Source organism: Terrapene carolina, unplaced genomic scaffold, assembly GCF_002925995.2.
Source record: "Terrapene carolina triunguis isolate 2854851 unplaced genomic scaffold, T_m_triunguis-2.0 Scaffold113, whole genome shotgun sequence".
Classification (NCBI taxonomy): domain Eukaryota; kingdom Metazoa; phylum Chordata; order Testudines; family Emydidae; genus Terrapene; species Terrapene triunguis.
Genome location: NW_020664464.1, coordinates 24,221,195 through 24,246,600, shown reverse-complemented (window position 1 = coordinate 24,246,600; position 25,406 = coordinate 24,221,195). Strand labels below are relative to the sequence as shown.

At 43.6% G+C, this 25,406-nt stretch overlaps 1 protein-coding gene across 1 annotated transcript in view; it reads left to right on the top strand.

Annotated features, from left to right (window-relative positions):
* Positions 1-18,023, top strand: part of SHC3 (SHC adaptor protein 3) — a 71,872-nt gene extending 53,849 nt beyond the window's left edge. Inside the window, exons 7-12 of the mRNA XM_024198944.1 lie at positions 2,524-2,650; positions 4,290-4,447; positions 6,878-6,961; positions 9,704-9,898; positions 10,810-11,105; positions 17,895-18,023. Coding sequence (XP_024054712.1) covers positions 2,524-2,650; positions 4,290-4,447; positions 6,878-6,961; positions 9,704-9,898; positions 10,810-11,105; positions 17,895-18,023 — 989 coding nt within the window. The remainder of the gene's footprint in view (positions 1-2,523; positions 2,651-4,289; positions 4,448-6,877; positions 6,962-9,703; positions 9,899-10,809; positions 11,106-17,894) is intronic.
* The last annotated feature ends 7,383 nt before the right edge of the window (positions 18,024-25,406 follow it).

The window sequence follows — 25,406 nt, the reverse complement described above, 5'->3', positions numbered from 1 at the left end:
TCCACAGTAGAACAGCTTCAACAGGAGAGATTGAGGGAGTCCACCACCATCAGAATATCCCGTAGCTGAGTGGCTAGAGCACCTACCTGAAAGGTGGGAGACCTCTGTTCAAATCCTTTCTCTCCTTCTGGCAGAGTGAGGACATGAACCTGGATTGCCCATCTCCAGGTGAGTGCTCAACCAGTGGGCTACAAGTTGTAAGTAAGGTGAGCACCACTGCCCCCTTTTCCAGCCATTTTGTATGGAGTAAGGTAGGCACCTAACTCATTACCACAAGTAAACACCTAAGCCACCTGACTCCAGGTGGCTGGTTCCTGTGTGTGGATCACTAGTGGAGATAGGCACCTATCTCTGAGAGAGGGGCAGGGTTTAGAACACATCCCTGTTGTCAGCATCTCCCATTGGCTAGCATAGGTGACTTCCTACCTAGCATACTGGCTTTTGTGGTTCCCATTCTTAGGCTTCTATCTTTCCCCATTCATTGTATAGGGAGCCCAAGGGCCTAACTTGGGGTACGTCTATACTTACCTCCGGGTCCGGCGGTAAGCAATCGATCTTCTGGGATCGATTTATCGCGTCTTGTCTAGACGCGATAAATCGATCCCGGATCAATCCCGGAAGTGCTCGCCGTCAACGCCGGTACTCCTACTCTGCGAGAGGAGTATGGGAAGTCGACGGGGGAGCCTGCCTGCCGCGTGTGGACCCGCGGTAAGTTCGAACTAAGATACTTCGACTTCAGCTACGTTATTCACGTAGCTGAAGTTGCGTATCTTAGTTCGAAGTGGGGGGTTAGTGTGGACCAGCCCTTGGCTTTGTGGATCGCAGTGTTATTCCTGTGATTTTCAGTACCTAAAAGTTAAGCACTGCGATGCTGAGGGTTGCAACACCTAAGTCCCTTTGTGGATCCTGCCTCTACTTCTCACCTGCCCAGAAACCATCCTTGTATCTAAGGAGACAGTTTATCCATTATGTTATTTTTAATATGACTTAAGTTTCTTTTCAGCTCCCAACAGGTTTAGCAGCAGGCAACATATTCTCTTTAAATACCCACTTCCACTATTGCATGCATACATATTATAGTCCTTTGTTCAACTTCACTTCTTTCAGTCCACACGTTTGGAGACCTCTGCACATTGCCTAGGGAATCCTTTGGTGCTGAATGACTAACACAGCTGGTCGTACAGTTTATTCATGTAAGGCAAATTCACTTCATAAGCCAGTGGTGTCCATCTCAGTCTTTATGCAGGTGAAGTGTGCTGGGGGGAAAATTCATCTGCAACCCAGGGCCAGGAACATTTGCCCTGCATCAAGACATCACACAACTCTATGGGCAGGAATTGCAGCCACTGTGTCTGCATAATTGCAGATCTCATGATGTCCTACCCTGGTCTATGCACAAATCCTTCCTGTGTGCCAGCCTGTGTGGGACCACTGTGTAGATGCTCTTCAAGTGCTGTGTGATTGTTACTAACAAAATTGTACAAGCACACACAAATGTCAGCATCATTCCTAATTTGTATTACATTAGTCCCTAGAGGCCCCAATCCCCTTGTGCTAGGCACTGGACATGCAGGCTTGTCTACATTGCAATCAGGAAGTGTAATTGCAGCGTGTGTAGACATACTCAAGCCAACTTTGATCCAGCTATATTGCAGGCGCAGATTCTTATTGCTTAGTTAGTGGACAGGGAGTGGGTTTCTCGGCCCCCAGCAGGTGTAAAACTGGTGTAGCCAGCCTCTCTCCACACAGTTCCAGAGTATCAGCCTGGAAGAGTGCAGAGAGGGGGTCAGTGTCGAGCTGCTGTATTGGCTGTATGCCACTCGGGGATTTCCCAGATAGCCAGTTATGCCAACACACCACACCTTTGCATCACTGGAGCCATAGCAGGGCCAAAGATCTGGCTGGTATCTTGTATATGAATACCTCCCTCACACCTCATTTTGGGGAAGTTCAGAACCAGTTGGAAACTTTGTCGCACAGGCACACATCAAGATAAGTAGATTAGAAAATCAACTAAAATGGCAATACAGTTATGGAAAACAGATTGAAGAGAAATAAAGGTAAGTTTAATTTGGAATGATCTGAAAATGTTCTCTAGTGTCTATCTCCTTATTTTAATAGAAAGCTCAGAATTCTCCTGTAACTTGCTGCACGCAGTTACAGTCAGGTGATAATGAATGACATTCATTAAGGTTTCTCTTCTTGAAGGAGTTTTTCAAATTATGGGCCCTGATTTTGGTCTCACTTACACCAGTTTTACACCGTTGTACGATAATTCCATTGGATTGGAGTGGAATCACTCCTGATTTCAGATGGTGTAAGTAAGAGGAGAATCAAGCCAATGTCTTAAGTTAGCTGTAGCTAATTGCTATTTTTGTTCATTCAGATTTTAATAAAATTTATATGTCATGAAAAGAACAACTGTCCTTGGCCTGGAGGTCCTTGTGCCATTAATTACTGCATCAGTGAAGACTGTATAAATAATGTTGTGTAAATGTCAGCATCTTTCTTTCTTTCCTCTAGCGTGCCATATACTGGAATGCTGTGATGACCTGGCCCAGGATATTATCAGCACCATAGGGCAAGCATTTGAACTTCGATTTAAGCAATATTTACGGTGTCCCTCTAAGATACCTGCTCTCCATGATAGGTGAGAAACATTACAGTAGAATCTTTTCTAGTTCCTCAGTTTCCTTCACCAGCTGGTAAAGTGAGGGGTGAATCTATGGCTGTGCTGTGGATGAAACTGTCTTAGAAGAACTGGATTTTAAACACACTTTAAAACAGATTCCTGATAAATGAGTGAAACATGGATTGCCTGATCAATGTGGATGGGCCATAATCATTTTAAAATCACGTTTAAACATGGCCTCTAGGATCAACTGTTTTAAAATTATAATGTCCTGCCCATACTGGCTAGTCAAACGCTTGTTAGAGATCGAGACAGGTGCACAAATTCAGAGGTGATGTGTGCTATAGGCGGTATATTGCACATCGCTAAGTGAGACTAAGGGAGCCTAAATTGGTATAATTTACATAGTGAGTGACCAGAACAAGTTGTAAATTACACCAGCTAAGAGTCATCTCTATATTTGGCCCCAGGTCAAAGCACTATTTTAAGCATGGTTTTTAAATGGCTATGCCCTGGCCCATATCCACACTGAAGGTCTTTAAGCCATGTTAGCCTAAATCTATTTAAAATTTGTTTTTAAATCCAGCTTTATACCCAGTGTGGATGGAGTCTTGAAGTAATGCAAGTGGAGGAACTTCCCAGGAAGGTTGGAATCTATCCTGCAGGGTTTCTTTGTAAAGTTATGAATGGTCATGACAGATTTTGGTCTGCTCGTTTTAGAGATTTTTCTTTTTGCTGCAAGTCATAAAAATCATCATAACCCTTACTTAAAGTCAAAGAAACAGGCTTTCTAAAAACACATACATAGAGGTCAGACTGCCCCCCATGAAAAAAGTGCACATGGAAGGGCCGAGTGGGAGGAAACCCTATGTGTGATTGTTCTAAAAGGGGAACTGGATTACCAAATTAACCTATGGTTCAGCCTTCACACTGATTTTCACATCCCATTCCCCCACCTCAGTCTCTGTCTACAGTAACATTTTTAGAAACTTTCCCACCAACGCTAGCACCATATCAGCTGCATTGGTGTGAGCAACATTTTGGTTGGATGTATTCCTGAGGGTTTCATCACATGACATAATCTTTAATTAAAGTTTAATCTTTAATTCCTGGAGACTCCAGGAGAATCCTGGAGTTTTGGCAACCCTACGCATAGTGAGTGTAGAATGCTACCATTCTGATTTGGAAGAATTTTACCTTCCCTTTGCACTGGTGTAAATGACAGCTTGATGTGCAGTGAAACAGAGAATTGGGCCTGTTGAATTCACCAAAGTCATTCCTGATTCACAGCAGGGTTATTTAGATCAGAATCAGGCCCCAAGACATTATGAAGGATACTTTTTTTTTATCATCAGCCAATCAATCACACAAATAATACTACCAATAACATGGTAAGGTATTATAAAGACGTTTTTAATGGTTGTCATTAATAGGGGTATGTAGGACCTGATCCAAAGCTCTCTGAAGTCAGTGGAAGGCTCCCATCAACTTCAGTGGGCTATGGATCAGCCTCATTACAGGGGTGGAGTGCTGCTTGGTTCATCCTATTTTGTAAACGTCGCTTAATTGTCAAAGGACTGGGTAGTATATGGCCCATGTAGCTAGTACTATAGCGCTTCGAGTGCTGCAAGATGAGTAACATAATCCCTTTCTACAGGATGCAGAGTTTTGATGAACCTTGGATGGAGGAAAATGGAGAGCCAGCAGAACATCCCTATTACAACAGCATTCCTAATAAAATGCCTCCTACTGGTGGCTTTATTGATGCTAGATTCAAAACTAGGATCCCAAATGCCGCAGATACTGCTCAGGTCAGTGAAATGTTACCTGCTTAGTTTCTTATTCAATCAAAAATTTGAAAGCAGCATTTTATTTCCAGATCAATGCACTGACAATGTTAAATATCTTGTAACTTTTCATATATGGCTGAATTGTTCTGTGGCACCTTATTTATTGCTGCTTCATATTCATTCATGGACTTGAATAAGAAATGAAACATGGCTCTATATTGTTTATTATTAAATTCTGGCTCATCCTGCAATGGGTGTGCTGGGGGAGAAGAGGCTGAAGATGACCTCTTACCCATTACACCTGCTCAGTAGACAGGCAAAATCATAGCCTTCCAGATCACAGAATGCTAGGTGGGGGAGTGGTCACTGGCCAACATTCGTTGTCCTCAATAGGACATAGCTAAGTAACTAGGGCGGAATTATAAAGTCCCCACTCCCTGTTAACACACAGAAGGAAAGATAGTGTACACTGTTCCCTTTTGGACCAGCCCTATGGAGCTTTCTGAAAGCCCTAAAGACTGGACTGTAGAGTGATTTTTCCTCTTTCTCTGGTCCAATTAACATTTAATTATTCAATTATATAATTTCAGTGGAACAACTTCACTAAGAGCTCCTCATCAGGATATCCCCTTGCTCAGTGGTTAGGGCACTCACCTAAGAAGTGGCAAATCCCTGTTCAAATCCCTTCTCTTCATCAGGCAGAGGTGACTTGAACCAGGGGTCTCCCACATCCCATGTGAATACCCTAACCACTGGGCTAATGGTTATAAGAGAGGTTCTCCTCCTCCACGTCCCCTCTCCCATTCTTTTGTGTGGAGTTAGTTGGCCTCTGAGCACACCTAGTGGATTGGGCCCTTCATGTTAGTTAGGTGGAGTAGTGCCTATCTTCCCCTGCTTTGTGGATCACTAGCAGAGCTAGGTGCCTCCCTGCAATCTGGGTTTAGGCACCTATCTCTGTGAGGGGGCGGGGCTTAATACCCATCCATTTTATCAGCATCTCCTATTGGCTAGATTAGGTGGCTTTGTGGGTTGTTTTCTAAGCTGCCTATCTCTCCCCATTCATTGAATAGGAGCCGAGGTACCTAACTCAGTTTTGTGGGTTGCAGTGCTGTTCCTGTGATTTTTCTAGGCACCTAACAGTTAGGTGTTGTGATGCTCAATGTCACAGTTCCTAAGTCCCTTTGTGGATCTGGGCCTAGAAGCCTGCATAGGGATGCAGAGCTATTCTCTTGGCTGGCCTAGGCAACTGGATCAGGTGGGTCCTGTTAACTCCAACCCATGACATAAAAAAGGTTTATTTAAAGAGGTACCATTTCCTTATAAATCATATTTCTCCCTGTTCCCCCTCACCACCCCCTATTATTATTACATGGAACACCTAAGAATGCTATAACTGAACATGCTTAGGGAGGGGAATTTTTTACACATTTTTCCATTTGCTTGCTTTGTGCAACTGATTTTTCGTATATCAGCTTTACTATTTCTCCTGTACAGTCACTATCCCCTGCTGTATGTATGACTTTCCCCCTCCACAACAGGGGAGAGAAACATTTTTTGAAACAGGATACTTTGATTCTAACCAAACCAATTGGCAGAGGGACTCATGGGCAGGGGTAGCACCTAAAACTACTTTTACCTAGTTTTTAAATTGACTAATATTTCAAGCTGGTGGTGTCCCCTTAGGTTAACAGTAAAGGAAACCCCAGGAAAGGGTAGTTTGGATGCCATCCAGTTGTTTGTGTGCTGGATTAAGAACAGGGCACTTCCTTACAGGGCCAATCCTACTGTTCTCATTCAGGCAAAAATACAAGGATTGGGCTCAAAGTCTGTGCTCCTTCAAGCTGATCCATGAAGACAGGTCCCTGCACCTATATGGAGTCTCACTGACTTCAGTGGGGCTGAGCAGCTATAAGAGGCTGCCCATATAGACTCTACTGAAATCAGTGGGGCTCTGCTGGTCTGAGTGGAACAGCACTCAGCATCTGAGCCAAAGATCGTAATGTTGGCAGCACATCTCTATTTAATTCACAGAGATACCTTGTCTGTTGAGAACCCCCTCCCACCATACAGTCAGTAGGTACCAATGAGTGAATCTTTCTGTTAATCCTTTTGAAGACGCTTGCTCATTCTTGTATTCTAGCACCTGTTTTCTGCAGCGCATCCTCAATAGGTTGTCAGGGTTTGCCAAATAAAGAAGGCTGCATATTTTATAGAATAAAAAGAGGAAGGAGTGAGGTTCTCATGAAGGTCACTCACACTATCATTCCCCTACACAAACACATTCAAGACAGAATGCTCAATCATAGTGTCATGCATAAGGAATGAAAAGAAGACTAGGTGTAAGTAGAACAGAACCGAACAAAGCCTCAAAGATGAACAGTGCATCACAGTGTTTTAAAGGAAGGAGTAGTTGAAGAATTGTTGTTTGTATGTCCACTCTAGTCTGCAGCAGCAGCAGGAAGAGAACAAACATACTACCAGAGTCGACACTTCGGAGACAAATTCAGTGAAGACTGGCAGCATGCTCCTGTTAAACAAGGTGAGTTAAACTTTAAAGTAATTATACTTCTCAAAGGATATGTCTGCACTGCTGCTGCGGGGTTGGTTTTTTTTTGTTTTGTTTTTTTGTTGAGAGTCTCAGCCTGGGTCAACTGACTCAGGATCATGGGGCTTACACTAAGGGGCTAAAAATGACAGTGTAGACGTTCCTGCCTGGGCTGGAGCCCGGGCTCTGAAACCTGGCAAGTGGGGAGGATTTCAGAGCCTGGACTCCATCCTGAGCAGGAACCATCTATACTGCTATCTTTGATCTTGCAGTGTAAGCCCCGTGAGCCCAAGTCAGTTGAGCCAGGCTCTGAAACACTGCCGTGTTTTGTTTTTTAGTGTAGACATTATATAGGCCCCAATCATAGAGTTGGATTTGATTAGGTGGATTGGGGCCATACAGTGAAAGTCTGATACATGGAAATCTTGCAGCAAGACACTATAGTTAATTGATAGTTTATTTTCTTTCTTAAAGTGAATTTTAGCATCAGTGATTGTGAAAGGTATTGGATAAACAGCTCTGGGAACTGAAATCCAATATATATGTGTGCGTTTCAGAATATATATTGGATTGTGTGTGTGTTTCAGAATATATATTGGATTTCAGTTCCCAGAGCTGTTTATTTAATCACATTTGAAAACTTAGGCTTTTTTATATATGTATATAAAAGCCTAAGTTTTCAAATATGATTAGTGATTTTGGATGCCTTAATCTTTGGCTGCCCAGCTTGACACACCTTTAAGGGGCCTGATTTTCAGGAGGTGGGTGCTCAGCACTTTCTGAAAATCTGACCTCTTGAAGGTGTCTCCAGTTGGGTCCTACAAATCAAATCAGGCAACCAAAATCAGTAGTTACTTCTGACAATGTAGGTCTGTGTGTGTGAGTTATACCCAGGGTACATTCTGCACTGATGAATAGCTGTGACACCCAGGCTTTCTAACCTTTACACTGCTTTGCTGTTGCCTCCACTCCTGGACTGCTCACAGGCAGCCTCCACCCTAAACCCCACTTTGCGGCCAGCATTTATAATGTTGATAAATATATTTAAAAGTGTTTTTAATTTATGGGGCGGGGGGGTCGCACTCAGATGCTAGCTATGTGAAAGGGGTCACCAGTACAAAAGTTTGAGAACCGCTGCTCTAGCATGTAAGTCACTCCGAGCTATGTCTGTGTGCACTTGCAACCTGCTGGTCACACTCAGGCTTTCACTAACCTGATTTACACGGGAAGGTGACCTCAGCACACTTCCAGTCCCAGACTTTTTCCCAGAACTGTACATCTTCTACTGCCCACTCCTCTCCTGGACAATACAAGCTAATATAAAGTCTGCCATTTTATTAATAGAAATGATATACACATATACTGTTATCTCAAATGGAGTTTCCCATGCACTTCAATTCAAACACACTGGTCTAGATAAAACAATAAAACAAGTTTATTAACTACAAAGAGCTAGGATTTTAAGTGAATACAAGTAATGAGGCATAAAATGGTTACAAGAGAAATAAAGATAAAACGCAACTAGTGCCTAACTTAACAAACTATGTTACATTCAAAGCAAAGTTTCTGTCACCACATGCTCTCAATAGTCTTGCTGGGCAAATTTCTAGACCAGGGGCCCCGTCTTCTGTGTAACGGCTGCTTCCTTTGTCCTTCTGGTGCAGTCAATCGATGGACAGAGAGTAAGAGGAGGAGGAGGGGTGTCATTTTTATAGTCACTCCCCCTCTCAGAAATGTTTCCAGCTGAGATTCAGGAGACAAAAAGTCTAAGGGTATTATATCTCCTGCTGGTTTTCCCACCCCTTGGAACTCCCTTTGTTTTCTGCTTAAATGCAAATTAAGCAGAGCACACATTCTTTTGTTTGAGACAGACCTGTTTGCCATTTTCTGTTTGGGCAGGGTTGTGGTTTGGAACATGTGTTAATAACACTGTACAGTGGAATTTTATATACAATGTTGTTCAGGACAATTATTGACCAGTAAATTATGAGTTTTTAAAGGATACCTTACAAGGCATACTTTGTACAAAGATTATTACAGTAATGGTCAAAGGGTGAATACAGGGGAACAGGCCATCACAGTGTCTGTGCATGCACGTATGTGCATCTATGAGCTGAGGTGAGCAAATTATTTGTAAAAAATAATTGATTTCTAAAATTTTCCTGTTTTGCTTTTTGTGAACGTCATGAGCAAATCATAATATTCTGAAATATATTCATTATTCAGAATTTTTTTGCATGTCTTCATGAAATTTCCCCCTCATTTGGCTGGTTTGCAGTATTGTTTCAGATATTTGATATTTAAATTTCAAAACTGATGCTGTGTTGTTTGGTTACCTAAATCAGATTAGCTTACTTCAGTTCTCTGATCGCATGACATAGGTAACTAACCAACGCTGCCCCAGTTTTGAATATTCTAATCAAATACAGCCAGTAGTCAGGCTTAAAATTCACTTTCCTCCTGTATTTGTGCTAGTAAACAATAGGCAGAAAGTGAAGACAAAAGGACCATGAATGCAGTCAAATCAAAATCAGTTTTGAATTTGAATGACTATTCAAGAATGATTTTTCCACTGTGCCAAGCTCTAATAGACAGGCATGTTGTTTGTCTTTTCATCTCTCTTTCCAGAGACTGTTGAGTCTGCACTTTGGTTAGTGACACCTCCTATGTTTATTCTAAACAATACTGCTTTATCCTTCCAAATGCTATGTTAAAGAGAATTTTTGAATTTTCCAGGGTCCTTGGACATTTACAGCGTGCCAGAAGGGAAGCCTCAGGTAACCCCAACAGGAGAGGTGCCAGCTTATGTGAACACCCAACATATAAACATGGAAGCTCTACTTGCACTTCAGGCAGATACTGAAAGTGCATTCAGTGGAACAAAAGAGTGTACCAAAGACAGCAGTCCAAGAAAAGATCTGTTTGATATGAGTGAGTTCCCTTTTAACTCTCACCTCTAATGACAGATCCTACATACTTAGTCTTTTATTTTGGACCAACAGAATTGCCATTTATTCATTCCTAAAATGGTTTGAATTAATAAAGGTGATCCATATCTTTCTGAGTTTGAAATTATGGGTGCTTATAGTTTTGAAGCTAAATCAGGGTAAAAGGTGTTAACCTGCAGCTACACTAGGAAGAAGGTTGGGATTGGGTAACATGTGTTAGCTCACACTGATCTAACCTAGACTTCTTTTCCTAATTTAGGATGTAGACTCATGAGTTTATCATAGTATGTAATTAAACATCAGGGATCTTTGTTAAATTAATACTCTGTTTTGAAAAGAGAGCAGATATCTGTGTAATATATGTGACTATGCAGATTATGCAGTTTATTTAAAATGAAGTCCTCTTAACTTCAGGGGGAGGGATAGCTCAGTGGTTTGAGCATTGGCCTGCTGAACCCAGGGTTGCGAGTTCAATCCCTGAAGGGGCCATTTAGGGATCTGGGGCAAAAATCTGTCTGGGGATTAGTCCTGCTCTGAGCAGGGGGTTGGACTAGATGACCTCCTGAGGTCCCTTCCAACCCTGATATTCTATGATTCTAACTGGCTAGACAATAAGAGAGCTCAGAACCTGCAAATATGTGACCCTTAGCAATTAGTCAAAATTGTCTCTGATTTTTAATATATTTGTTTACAAACAATATTCTCTATGTTCTTAATATATTATATAAACTAGTGGGACTAGTAATACACCATACTGTGTTTGTTCTTCTTAAGGATAAATGGAAGTGGCTATTACAAGAAAATAAACCAGGGTTAAAATGACCGGAATTGTATTTTTTTGTAATGCAGTTTACCTGTGAGTGATCTTGCACTTGTTTCTGTGCCTGTAACCAGAACCTTTTGAAGATGCTCTCAAGAACCAGGCCACTGGGTCTGCGCTGAATAAGGCTCCCTCAGTCGAGTGTACCAGTCCTCCATTACCCAGAGCAGCTAACTGCACTATAATGAACGAGCTGAATACAGAGCCTTGGTATCAAGGAGAGATGAGTAGGAAAGAAGCAGAACAGCTGTTAAAGAAATGTGGAGACTTCCTGGTCAGGAAAAGCACCACAAATCCAGGCTCCTATGTGCTGACTGGTATGCACAATAGACAAGCCAAACATCTTCTTTTAGTGGATCCGGAAGGAACTGTAAGTGTTGACTCCTGGATGAGAGTAAAAAAGAGTCCGACTCTATATATTTTCTGTAAGCCAGAAAATGAAACCTATTTATAACAATTATTTGTTATTACAGGCATTTGTAAGGTTCCCATCACCTAACCTTAAATCTCAACTCACGACGCTTAGCTGAAGAACTGCTGCAGCATTTCTACATGGCGAGGTAGCTCTGAGGCCACTTCCTCTAGTCTAGTCCTCAGTGCAATACAGGGGCAGTCAAAGGTATTAAGTTACTTTTGTGGCCCCCAGATCCCATGGCTGTCTGGGGAGCAGTCTGGTCCCTCGCATTAGTTAGAACAGCCTTTGCACTGCTCTTATTTCCACCCAGCTGCCTGAGGCCCCAATGAGTTGTTCTGATAAGAGTGATCTCCAGAGCATAGGGGCGTGACTTCCTTCTCTGGGAATAGGCTGTCACTCAGGCCTGGGAGAGAAATGGCATACTCTGTCTCTCTGCTACCTGAGGATTCCCTTAGCTGGTTAAATTGGCTTTCTAGCAGCAGAGCAATATAAAGTAGCCAGAGCTGGGCATGAAAACTGGTTCTTGGTATTATTGTAGCTGCCCATCACTGAAAAAGTAAGCAGATGACACAAAAATAGGGGGAGTGGAAAATAATGAAGAGGACAGGTCATTGATTCAGAGATATCTGGATCACTTGGTAAACTGGATGCAAGGAAATAATATGTTTTAATAAAGCTAAATGTAAATATATATATATACATAGGAACAAAGAATGTAGGCCATACTTACAGAACAGGGGACTATATCCTGGGAAGCAGTGACTCTGAAAAAGATTTCAGGGTTGTGGTGGATAATCAGCTGAACATGAACTCCTAACATAATGCTAGGGGCAAAAGATCTAATGCTATCCTTGGATGCATAAACCAGGGAATCTCGAAGAGGAGTAGAAAGGTTATATTTGGCACTGGTGCAACCGCTGCTGGAATACTGTGTCCAGTTCTGCTGTCCACGATTCAAGAAGGATGTTGGTAAATTAGAGAGGGTTCAGCGAACAGATGCAAGAATGATTAAAGGATTAGAAAACATGCCTTTCAGTGATAGACTTAAGGAGCAAAATCTATTTAGCTTAACAAAAAGAAGGTTAAGGGGTGACATGGTTGCAGGCTATAACTCTCTTCATGGGGAACAAATATTTAATAATGAGCTCTTCAGTCTGGCAGAGAAAGATATAACATGATCCAGTGGCTGGAAGTTGAAGCTAGACAAATTCACTGGGAAATAAGGTGCACATTTTTAACAGTGAGAGTTATTAACCAATGGAACAATTTACTAAAGGTCATGGTGGATTTTCAATTACTGACAATTTTTAAATCAAGACTGGAAGTTTTTCTAAAAAATCTGTTCTAGGAATTATTTTGGGGAAGTTTTATGGCCTATGTTACAGAGGAGGTCAGACTACATGATCACAATGGTCCTTTCTGGCTTTGGAATCTATGCATCTGTGAAAGTTTGTGAAGGGGCTCCACTTGGCATGAGAGGGTGGAAAGCAACATATTTCAGTTCCCTGTTCCTAGTGGCTAGCCAGTCTGGCACTTAATACAAGACTTTCTATTCCTGTGTAAAATGCTAGTTTAAATCATAAGAATCAGAGCAACAGGTTCCTGACAAACTAGTGTATATGGTATATATACAGAAGGACCAATCCTGTTGGGCCTTACTCCTACTGACTTCCACAGAGAAACTTGCAAAAGGCCAGCAGGGTTTGATTCACAAAAGCTTTGACTAGAGAAGGCTGCTGTACATGCTGTCGTTGTATTTGCCACAGGAGGGCAGTCAAAGAATATTATTAAGATGTTTTCCATTATAACTGGATTACTCCTGAGGTTACATGGGCTTGTGTCAGCCTTGTCAAGCCAGCGGAAATGAGTGCTGAATCTCTGAGATAGGAACCTCTTCAACTCACTGACTGAAAGTTTACCAGTGTTTTGTGACCCTGCAGAAGGACCTTTTGGTTTATCTGCAATACACATACAAATAGCTACCTCTTAAGTGGGGTGCCATGAGGATTAAATAGTAGGGTCCTATGATACCTTTAATGCACAAGCCTGCAATATGGCTGGTGCAGAGATGCAGTGTCCCGGCTGGAGTTCTGGTAGGCAGGGAGCATGGGGCCATTGCTACACAGGGGTGCATCACATATTCTCTTCTGTGCCCAACCAGGATATTGGCCTCACATCCTTCCACTCCTTCCCCTTAAGCAACATGAACCTGCTCCCCTCCCTGCATGAGGATCTCCTTTCATCACCTCTCTCCACTTGAGTCCATTTGTAATGCACCTCTGAGTCACAATGGCTACGCTGCTTCCTCCTTGCTCTGGGGCTGGGGAAGTAGTAATTTGCTGTTGGTCTACCAATACTTAGCAAATTACAGCACTCATCCCCAATCCCACCCCTTTGCTCAGTGCCAGCCAGCAAGAAGTGATGGAAGAGCCAAGGATCCTGTCATTACCTTCCCAACATACCTCCTGCAGGTGAGGAGTAGTTGAGATGTCTTACCTAGTATCTCCTACCCATCTGGGTTCAAGATCCATGTAACCTATGCAGAGATGGAAGAAGGTTCTGATTTCTGTAACAGGGTGGCCTGCCTCTTTAAGGGCCAGGAGGGCTTGGGTCAGCCAGCTCTGTTCAGTTAGCCCCACTCCATTACACTTATGTTGAGTGTGAGGTTTAAAAGGAGGAAAGCCAGTGGCTGTTTGCTGGCTGGGGAGGAGATTCCCTGAGCCAGAGATGGGCCTTTCCAAACTTGACTCTCCAGTCAGGAGGCCCTGGGAGTTGCTGCTTGACAGAGAGTGAGAGGCAGCTGCAGAGTTGCAGGTGGTAAGAGAGTGGCAGTTAGCAGGAGGTTCCTGCAGCAGAGCCTTGGCCATGTGGGAGGGCTCAAGCCTGGAAGCCAGAGGGCTGAAGAAAGTTGAGGACCAGGGGAGTAGTAGAGGGGTTTGCCTGCTGACCTCCCAAGCTGGAGAATAGAGCACACTGAGAGAGTGCTGGACCCTCTTCTGGGGAAGAAAGGACTGCAGATAGGAAGACTGGAAGGTTTCTTCTGGGAAGAGCAGAGACAGACTCTAGCTAGAAGGGGCTGGAGTGGCTACTTGATAAAATGCAGGCTGGGACTGAACAGGTGTTCTGGGACTGGCAGAGCTGAACAGGTATTGTAATAATAGAATGTATTTTGGGATTGAGGGCAGTTTGAATTGTTTGTTAATAAACCCAGATGCCAAGAAGGGGTATTATTGGCCACAAGAAAGCCTCTAGTGCAGTTATTGAATGAGGGGCCTTGACTCAAGGGAAACTGAGGCAGGGCACCCCCAAGTTCCCTGAAGCCAGAAGGGGGCACTCAGGAAGCAGTGGGCCCTGGTGCACTCCCTCTGTGTTCTGTTGTATAAGCTTGCAGTCCAAGTTACAATCTAGCCCCAGAGTTTTCAATACAAATGGAAACATATTCCCCCCCCACCACCACTTCCCTCATTGCAAAGCATCATTTTACACATTTCATACTTCACGTACTTATTTATCAGATTCTGGATGTCCACATAGAAAAACACTGATACTTTAGGGATGGAGGGCACTGTGCTGAGTGGCTAGTGTTTGGCTGTGTGCACTTATCACCGTTATCACCACCTACCCACGCCCCTTGCCTTCCAACAACCACCATGGCTGTATCGCTTTTTCAAAATGCCTCACACACATTAAATAATTTAGCCTCACACAAATAAATATTATTGGGCTTGATTCACCCCAGTGTTTCAATGGGGGCTCCTGCACTTTAGTGGGGATTCACTGGGTGGGGTGTTTGCATGTCCAACACTCATTAGGCAGCTTTAAACTGCAGCTGAGCTCCAAACGAACAAATCAGCTCAACCTGTGAGAGAACTGGCCATGCCCTCTTGCCAGCCATCACGTCCCACCTTTGGGGTCACATTGGCCAAGTCAGGGCATAGGGGTCATGCGCATCTTGCACAGCTGCAATTCTCCTCCAAGTGGATTTTTTGTCTTGCATGTCACTTCAGGAGCCATCAGCAATTTCAAGGACCTTGCTCAGTGAAGAGTCACCTCAAGGAGGTATTAACTGCAAGTTACACACCACTTGAGAAATTTGCTCCCATAGGAGCAGCTTGCCTATTTCTGTATTTAGACTTCACTGTGCTGGCTTTATGATTTGTGAGCCACTAGCTCAGCCCTTTGGCAGCTTGATTTGTGGCTCGTCATGAGCATAGCTAACAAAATGCAAACATATTGCAAGCCTGAAGAGGCTATTTTTCCACAGTTTGCATTTCTTAGACATACTGAGGTCCAAATTTTCAGAATTATTTGAGATAACTGTACATACAAACAACACCCAACAGGTCATTTGTGTGCAAATTATTCAGGGGCCTTTTTTAGGGCTTGTCTTCAGTGCAGTGTGATCTTAAAGTCTAATTTGAGTGTTACCTCCAGCCTGACTCCCATGTACACACACAAATCTCTAGTTAAAGTTAAGTGGTGTTTTAAATTTGAACTAGCTGGCCATCAGGGGATATGGATGGAAGCTTGAGTGCTGCCGATGCTAGAGAGTGTTGTTTCACAATGTGACTGGTCTCATTTGAGTTAGGCTAACTCAAGAGGAGTTAACTTGAATGCAGATAACTAAAGCTTGCAGTGAAGACAAGCCCTTAGTTCTGAAAATATGGGCCTGATAGGTTACATAAAGCTGATGTTTCAAAGCAACTAGTGGGAACTGAGGTTTTCCTCCTAGATCATGTTGTACTTGGAATGCTAGTTGGACTCTAGAAATCATAAAAGTCTGCAGACTTTCTTCAGCAGCATTATTGTTATAGGCAGAGCTGGTAGCATTGCTATAGTTAAGGTTGCCTGGCACTTCCCGTTATAAGACCCTTTTACAACTTTGCAAAACTTCAACTAAATATGCTGGGTGTCTGCATCTGGATTTGTTGACCCCCAAATAGGGAAGAGACAAGAAAAAATAAATAAAAAGAGGGTATCTACCTCAGGATGATTTTTTTTTTTTTAAAGGAAAGTTTCAGCACAATTTGTTCAGCTGTTTCTGAGCATGAGATTAGACAAAATACATAGTTTTCCCCATTTAAAAAAAATCTTACAACCATCTGGGGCTCCTCGCTTTGAAGCAGGGACTTGAAATTTGGCAAGAGCTTGTCTATGTGTCAGGGATGTGCCTTTTGCTGTTCCTGTGAAAATCTGCCCCAAATTGGCTAAGTTATAAGCCTTTGAAAAATCTCAGGGCACACAAATGATGCAAGAGTCCTCGGGGGAAAAATAGTATTTGATCATGTAATTAAAGACTATCAAAATGCATACGCACAAGAGCAACCTTAAATCTGGCATTGTCTGACCTTTGAGTGCTTGACTTTGCAACCTTTTAGATTTTTTAGATTTTTTTTTATTTAATCATTGAAGAAGCACAGCAGTTGTACAGAATACTGGTAAAATGTGCTAGACCAGTGGTTCCCAAACTCGTTCCGCCGCTTGTGCAGGGAAAGCCCCTGGCGGGCCGGGCCGGGTTGTTTACCTGCCGCGTCCGCAGGTTCGGCCGATCGCGGCTCCCAGTGGCCGCGGTTCGCTGCTCCAGGCCAATGGGAGCTGCTGGAAGCGGCAGCCAGTACGTCCCTTGGCCCGCGCCGCTTCCAGCAGCTCCCATTGGCCTGGAGCAGCGAACCGCGGCCACTGGGAGCCGCGATCGGCCGAACCTGCAGACGCGGCAGGTAAACAACCCGGCCCGGCCCGCCAGGGGCTTTCCCTGCACAAGCGGCGGAACGAGTTTGGGAACCACTGTGCTAGACAAATAACAGGTTCCTTTCTCTGAAGAGCTTACAGTCCAAAGACACAACTGGGTACTATGCAGACCAGAAACATATACAGAGCCAAATACAGATAATGGTCTTTGTAGCTGGAATATTTCCTTGAGCAGGTTTTGAGACAGAAGAGAGGGAGGCCACTGACATCTAAGTAGAAGGTGCAGTATGAAACATGCTAGTGTATGAAGGATAGGGCTAGGTTCTGCTACCTTTACTGACTTGAGGGACACCTTTCTCTGGGATTAACCTCATTTAAATAAGTGAGGCTCCTCATGTGGTAATAGACAACTTGGGGTCTACTCAGGATGCAACTGGTCAGAAAAATGGATTTTTTGTTGACAAACACAAAATATTTCATTAGTATTGCCTACATTTTCAGCAGACATTTTTTACTTTTTGAAGAAAAACCAAAAGCCAAATATTTTTCAGATTTTGGCACCAAAAAATGAAAAAAAAATTGGGCCAAAAATTGCCTATCCCCAGGAGGTTTGGATTTTGTTTGAAATGTTTTGGTTTTCAGTTTTTCAACAAAAAATTGGAAGTGTTTGTAGAGAGCAAACACTATCTCCAAAATGTTTAATTTGATCAGAAGGTCAATGTTCTGTTGAAAAAAGTTGTGATGGAAAATCTTCAACCCGGCCTATTCAGTGTGAATAAAGGTGGCCAATAAGAGAGCAGGCAAAACAGAAGTTTGGAGAGAAGTGAGGGAGTAGGAGGTGAAACAACTAATTTGGAGATGACAAAACCTCCATTGACTCTAATGGGAGGTGGCTCAGACCCTTAAAAGTGTTTGTGTGTATGCGTGTGTGCGAGCGCGCGTGTATACAGATATAAAAGGAAAATATTTTGTCTTATTTTCAGTTAACTTTAGTTTAATGGTAAAGGAAAGATTGATCCATATTTAACCTTTACTTTTCCATGCTCTTCTTTTAAGGTTCGTACAAAGGATCGTGTATTTGACAGCATAAGCCATCTCATCAACCATCATCTTGAGAACAATTTGCCAATAGTTTCCGCTGGAAGTGAACTCTGCCTCCAGCAGCCAGTTGAGAGGAAACAGTGACCCATGGTGACATGTTCAGCATTTGTAAGCTATAACCACTGCAGTGGACACTGCAAACCTGGAAACATGTACATTAAAAAATACACACATATATCTATCTATCACCAATATGTTTTCTTGAGCTTTAAAAAGCCCCATCCCGTACAGTACCACTTGACATTTCTTACTGCTCTATGCAGATATGAAGTATGATTAAAAACACAGATTTCTTAAAATGTAATTTCAATAAAATTATTCTGATTCTTTAATGTGAATATTGACAGTGTACATACACACATTATATATAAATACAGTAATATATTTATATTTTTCAAGTCAGTCTGTTGAAGGTATGGAACTAATGTTCTGTGCCATGTGTTTTTAACTGAAGAAGATGCCCATTGTGATTGTTCAGATAAAAATAGAATTCAACAGTCTCATTTCCTTGAGAATACAATATTAGAAGTCTTATTTGTAATTTTATCTAATAAGCACAATTATGGTGAGAACACAGGCGGATTACATTGGTTAAATACCAGTCGAGGGGATTAAATTCAGCAGCTCGTATTCTAACATGGAAATTTAGCTTGAAACAATTTTTAAAAGCATTATTCAGTGTCACTGAGTTCAAAAGCATTTTCTCTTTCTGATGTCCAGTTTGAATTCTTATATGATGCTACTCAAGATATGTTTAACTTGCTTTGACAATGACTTGGTGTGATCTCTCTGTGTACAAGGTGTATGCATTTGATTTTTCTAACAATAATATAATTGAACTAATATTCTGCAGCTTTGATTTATTAAATTCAATACTAAGATTATTTACAAATAGTTTACTTCTTGTGCTAAAGAATTAATTGTTTTTGACTGCCAGTCACCAATGAGATGTCATACATTGACTAAGAGGGTTCAAACTGCTTGTTTTTAAAATATATTTGGTGCAAGATGCTTGTGGTTGGTCAAAGACACACACAAAAAAGTTTTTTTTTTCTCACAGAACAATGACAAAAATGAATACCTAGAATGTTAGTCCATTTAAATGATCTAACTTTGATTCACTTAGTTTTTATGTGCCTCTCCCTAAAGTACAGCTTCAAGTTAACCTTTAGCAAGTGATTGTTTTTATAAATTTATTGGTTGTCTCTAATTAGCAGTGTGGAAAAAATAGATATACATTAGAGTTGCTTTTTTGGCAGATATTTCATTAACATTTGGTATTGGGAAGTGTACATTGAAAAGTGCATTCTGACACACACACACACACACACACACACACTTCATTAATTTGCCTTTCTTTTGGAATGGACTTTGTCTTTCAGTTATACATATCTAACTGAGGGCCAAATTCAGCTCTCTGTTTAATGATGCAACTCCCATAGACTTCAGTGAAGGTTGCACCACTGTAACTGAGAGCAAAATTTAAACTTCAGTATTTCTAAGTCAGAAATTTAAACCAGGTTTCAGGATTTGATTAATAAAGGCCCTGATTAAGGAAGGTACTTACACTCATGTCTACCCTCAAGTATATTAGTTCAACTGAAGTCAATAGACCTGTCATGTCCTTAAAGTTAGACATGTGCCTAAGTAGTATTTTGCTGAAATGGGGCCAAGTTGACTTCAGGATTTGCTTTAGAATCCATTCCTAGGATGGCAGTTTTAAAACTCCCAAATAATGTCCTCCTTGTGCCATGGACTATGCAAAGGTCATTACTTTGCAAGTTTGTTTAGGATTAATCTCTAATTTCAAAAAGGAATCCCACAGCTGGTCTAGAGCTCACTACCTGAAAAGAGCTATCAGAGGAAGAACTGACTTTCAAAGGTTTTTGAGAATTTAAAATTACATTTTCACCTCTAATCTCTCCATCTCAGCATGTTTCACTTCCCAATGCATTGCCATGGGACCAGCCCACAGCTAGTCCCTATCACCCTGTCTACCCAGTCCCATGAAACTTCCCAGCCTATATTGATCCCGTCCTGGAACTCCTTTAGCCGTTCAAGACTCACCCTAGCTGGCATCTCACACTAAATCACTCATCTGGCTTCTCGCTTGGATCCCCACTAACCACTCCCTGACACATCTTTACATCTAGGCCGCAGAGGCTGATTATCACCACCACTTCCCCATGCAGCAGTTGGACCTTCTCCCCATCAGACCACACCCAAATCTTCTTTCTCCCCCCATTCCCTATATGTGGGGGGGAAGTAGTTCTTCTTTATGCCTCCTAGTAGGCAGAGAATTATGGCTGCATCCTTCCCTTTTCCTCCTTGCTGTGATGATACAGCTGTTTGCTTCAGTTCCCATCTCCTCTGCACAGAACAGTAGGTTTGGGTAGGAGCAGAGAGCACAGGAAAGGAGTCAGATGCATCATAACAGTCCCCCATGGCATGGATGGAGATCTTCAGATTAGGTCTGCCCTATTCGATGCTGGAATACAGAAGGCTGAAATATGGAGATACTTAAGTGTTATATCCTTGGGGGCAACAGTTTTAGGAAGAAATCACTGGAGACACAGAGAGCTGTAAACCTTGGAGCAGCCATTTATTGCTACACACACAACTAACCAACAGCCAGCCAAAAACTGGCTGGGCTATCCCCTAATAATCTAACTCTGTTGCCATAGCAACACAAGATTCTATTATCACAACAACCAAATACACAACATATTCCTCCCCCCTTAATAAGAATGTCCCCAAAATAAAACAAACACTAACTGCCTCCATTCCCGGCTAAACCCCGGGGATTATTTTGCCCCGTAACCGTGGGTTCGCCCTAGCTAAAGATCCAGCCAACGAGGAGGCCTTCTGTCTCTAGGTGGATTACGGTGGACTTCTGGTGTTGTTGCACCCAAAACTGTCTTGGGCGCGGGCCTGACAATGGGCTCAGGGTTCGTAGGGCAAAGGGGTGAGGATGGGGTATCAGCTCGTGCTGGGCAGAGGGGTATCTCTGCCGCTGGCAGTAATGGGGGGGGGAAAAGTCAGGAACGGGTGACTCTTGATTCGGTGTCTCGCCGGAGGTGGTGAAGTCAGGCAACTCAACTGAAGATGTGTCCTGAGGACTGGTATGACCTGGCAGCAGCTGATCTACATGTCGCCACCAGGTGAGATCTTCTGCAGTCCGGACTGTGTAGGAAACAGGTCCCGTTTGAGTGATGACAGTGGCAGGGACCCATTTAGCTCCAGAAGTATAATTCCGAGCCAAAACCGGCTGTCCCGGGCTAAAAGTTTGGTCTTTTGCTCTGCGTGCATGCCTGATGACTTGATCTTGCTGCTGACGTTGCACAATTTGTCGGTGTTCAGAAGGTTTCAGCAGATCAAAGCAAGTGCGCAGCTGTCATACCATCATTAGAAAGGCCGGGGATGCCTTGGTCATAGCATGAGGTGTGTTTCTGTAGGATAGTAAGAAGGTGTCCAGACGCTTTTGAATGGATAATTGTCCCCTTGCCGATTTCAAAGCTTGTTTCATTGTCTGCACAAATCTTTCAGCTAATCCATTGGTGGATGGATAATATAGTGCTGAAGTGATGTGGTGTATCCCATTTGCCTTCATAAACTTTTGAAACTCCTGAGAGATGAACTGCGGTCCGTTGTCACTCACAAGTTGTTCTGGCAGACCGAAACGACTAAAGAGTCCTCGTAGTTTTTGGATAGTACTCTCTGCAGTAGTGGACTGCATTATAGAGACTTCTGGCCATTTTGAATGGGCATCTACCACCACTAAGAACATGCTTCCTTCAAGGGGGCCAGCGAAGTCAACGTGAATACGTTGCCACGGGTTTTCAGGCCAGTGCCATGGGAGTAGGGGTGCCCACTGGGGTGCATTCCTCACACCCTGACATGACATACAAGCTCTTGCCTTCTCTTCAATAGCACTGTCCAATCCAGGCCACCAAAAATAGCTTTGTGCAATTTCCTTCATGCGCACTATTCCACAGTGACCGGAATGGAGCTGTTCTAACATCTGTGATCTCAGTGGTGGTGGGATAATGACACGTCTCCCCCACAACAAACAACCAGATTGGATTGATAACTCCATCCTCCTGGACATGTAGGTAACAAGGTCGTGTGAGACCAGAGAGGTTCATCGAGATGTTCCATTCATCACCAGGTCCATAACCTGGGACAATACTGGGTCAATGTGAGTTGCCTTCTTTACCTGAATAGCGGTGATGGGTGTATTCTCTACCTGTTTAAAGAAAAAGATTTCCTTCTGGGCAATATCTCGACGGTTGACTGGCAAAGGCAGCCTTGAAAGACCATCTGCATTGCCGTGCAGAGTGGATTTCTGATATTTGATTTCATATGTGTGCATGGAAAGCAACAATGCCCACCGTTACATATGACTAGTGGCTAATGGAGGAATGCCTGTGTGAGGTCCAAAAATTAAAGTCAGGGGTCGATGGTCTGTGAGAAGAGTAAACTTCCGTCCGAACAGGTACTGATGAAACTTCCGAATTCCGAAAATGATTCCCAATGCCTCACGTTTGATTTGGGCATAGTTAGTTTCTGCTTTGCTTAGAGTGCGTGAAGCAAAAGCAATAGGTCTCTCTTCTCCCGAAGGCATAATGTGTGACACGACTGCTCCCACTCCATAAGGGGATGCATCGCAGGCCAACTGTAGGGGTAAGGATGGATCAAAGTGCGTCAGAACTTCAGAATTTAGTAATGCATCCTTAGCTTTGTTAAATGCAACATCACAGGCTTCAGTCCACTTGCAGGCCTTGTTCTGGCCAAGGAGTTCGTGAAGTGGTTTTAGCAGTGTGGCTAACTGTGAGATGAACTTTCCATAATAGTTCAATAGTCCTAGAAACGAGCGAAGCTGGCTAACATTTCGAGGAGGGGGAGCCTCCACAATAGCCTTAACTTTGGCAGGGGCCTTACAAAGACCTGTAGCATCAATGATGTGTCCCAAATATTCAACAGAGGGCTGGAAGAATTCACGGACTCTTTGCGGACTCGCAGTCCATACTCTTCCAGTCTTTGTAAGGTAGCCTCTAAATTCTTTAGGTGATCCTCCTCATTCCTTCCAGTGACCAGGATGTCATCCAGATAGCACTGGATTCCTGGCAAGCCACACAAAATCTGGTCCATAGCCCTCTGGAACAGGGCGGGAGCAGATGTTATTCCGAAGGGTAGGCGACAGTATCGATAAAGCCCCTTATGCATCACAATAGTCAACAGCTCTTGGGACTTTTCATCAACGTGCATCTGTAAATACGCTTGACTCAGATCAATTTTACTGAACTTTTGTCCCCCAGCCAGGCCTGCGAAGAGGTCATCAATGCGGGGAAGCAGGTATTGCTCTGCACATAACACTGGGTTGACAGTGACTTTAAAATCACCGCAAATCTGGAGGGAGCCGTCTTTCTTCACTATTGGAATGATAGGAGTTGCCCATGGGCAACTGGCATCAGGACTCCATTTGTGACCAGGCGCTCCAGGTCCGCTTCAACTTTCGGCCTGATGGCATATGGCACAGTTCTGGCTTTCAGATATTTTGTTTGACTGTCAGGTTTAATGTTCAATGTTACAGTGATTCCCTTCATACTTCCCAGATCCTCTCCAAAAACAACAGCATGTTTCCTTAGTATAGTGGTCAGACCGGTTTCTTCTTTAGTCACTCGGTGCACTTCTGCCCAATTCAGCTGGATCTTCCTAAGCCAAGACCTACCCATTAAGGCTGGGTAATTACCTCTCACCACAAACAGTGGCAATTTAGCAGCCTGTCCATTGAGCTCCACCTTAACATCAGTAATGCCCAACATGGGCACAGCTTCTCCCGTATATGTCTTCAGCACTGTTTTTGTTGCTTTAAGCGGAAGATGCTGTAGCTTTTCTTTATACACAGTCTCTGAGACCAGCGAAATGGCTACACCGGTGTCCAGTTCCATGCGTATAGGTTTGCCGTCCAACAACGGGGTTACCCAGTATTCATGTGAGCCCACTGCCAAAGACAAAACATGGAGTGGCTCTTCTTCTTGTGAGGAGGTATCTCCTTGGTCATCCTGGGTCTGCTCTAGGGTATGCAGATTTCCCTTTTTGGTCGGCCAGACCACAGGCCTCTTTTTCTTTTGTTTACAGGCACACTCAATATGTCCCTTTTTGCCACAGTGTCGACACACCAGGTCCTTACACCAGCATTCTGATGCAGGGTGACCCGGCTTACCACAGTGGTAACATTCCTGACCCCCCCCCTCCCCCCGGTTTTGTGGGTAGGTTCTTGTGACACCTTCTGCACCCTAGGGGATGCACCGATGGATTGTGCCTCCTTTGTAGCCAGTTCCATGGAGACAGCAATATCAATGGCCTTCTGTAAGGTAAGCTGAGCCTCTGTCAATAGGCGCTTCCGTATAGCTTCACTGTGCAGGCCACACACTAACCTGTCACGTAGGGCATCATTTAACATCTCCTTAAATTCACAGTGTTCTGCAAGCTTTCTCAAAGTTGCTACAAATTGTACAACTGTTTCATCTTCTTTCTGGTCTCTTTTGTGGAACCTATATCTTTCAGCAATTACCAGTGGTTTTGGAGAAAAATGGGACCCCAGGATTTCCACAATGTCACTGTAAGATTTAGTCTTTGGCTTAACAGGGTGTAGTAAGCTGCGTAGCAGGGAATAGGTCTTAGCCCCTACAACACTTAAGAATATTGGCACCTTCTTCTCTTCTGTAATGTCATTTGCAATAACAAAAAGCTCAAAATGCTCAGTATATACATGCCATTGCACTATAGTCTCCTCAAAAGGTTCCAGTGGCCCTGTAAGTGTAGCCATGATTTTAGTTTCAGTTTGCACAGTCAGTGCAAACAAGTCAGTTCTCACCCCTTCCAGCAGCAAACAAGGTTTGTTTGTTTTTGTACCTTAACTTCTACTTCTTTCTGTTGCTGGGGCAGCACAGATATCCCATCCTCGTCACCACATTGTTATATCTTTGGGGGCAACAGTTTTAGGAAGAAATCACTGGAGACACAGAGAGCTGTAAACTTTGGAGCAGCCATTTATTGCTACACACACAACTAACCAACAGCCAGCCAAAAACTGGCTGGGCTATCCCCTAATAATCTAACTCAGTTGCCATAGCAACACAAGATTCTATTACCACGACAACCAGCTGAGCAAGCTGGTGGTTGGGGCGGCAGATTGTTCGAGGCGGCATTCTGCCCCATCCTAGGGCGGCACGGCCGCTTTTTTTTTTTTGTTCTTGTTCCACTCCGGCCGCCCTGTAGGGGGCGGCGGCGCGGAGAACCAGAGCACCCTGCAGGGCAGTCCTCTTCCTTCCCTCCCCGCCGACCGGAGCGGAGCCCTCGCGGCAGGAGGCGGCGCAGCGGGAGGGGCCGCGTGGCAGCGCCCCTGCTGTAGCCCTGGCCGCCCCCTTCTCTCTCTCTCCCGCCCGCTCCCTTCCCCTCCCC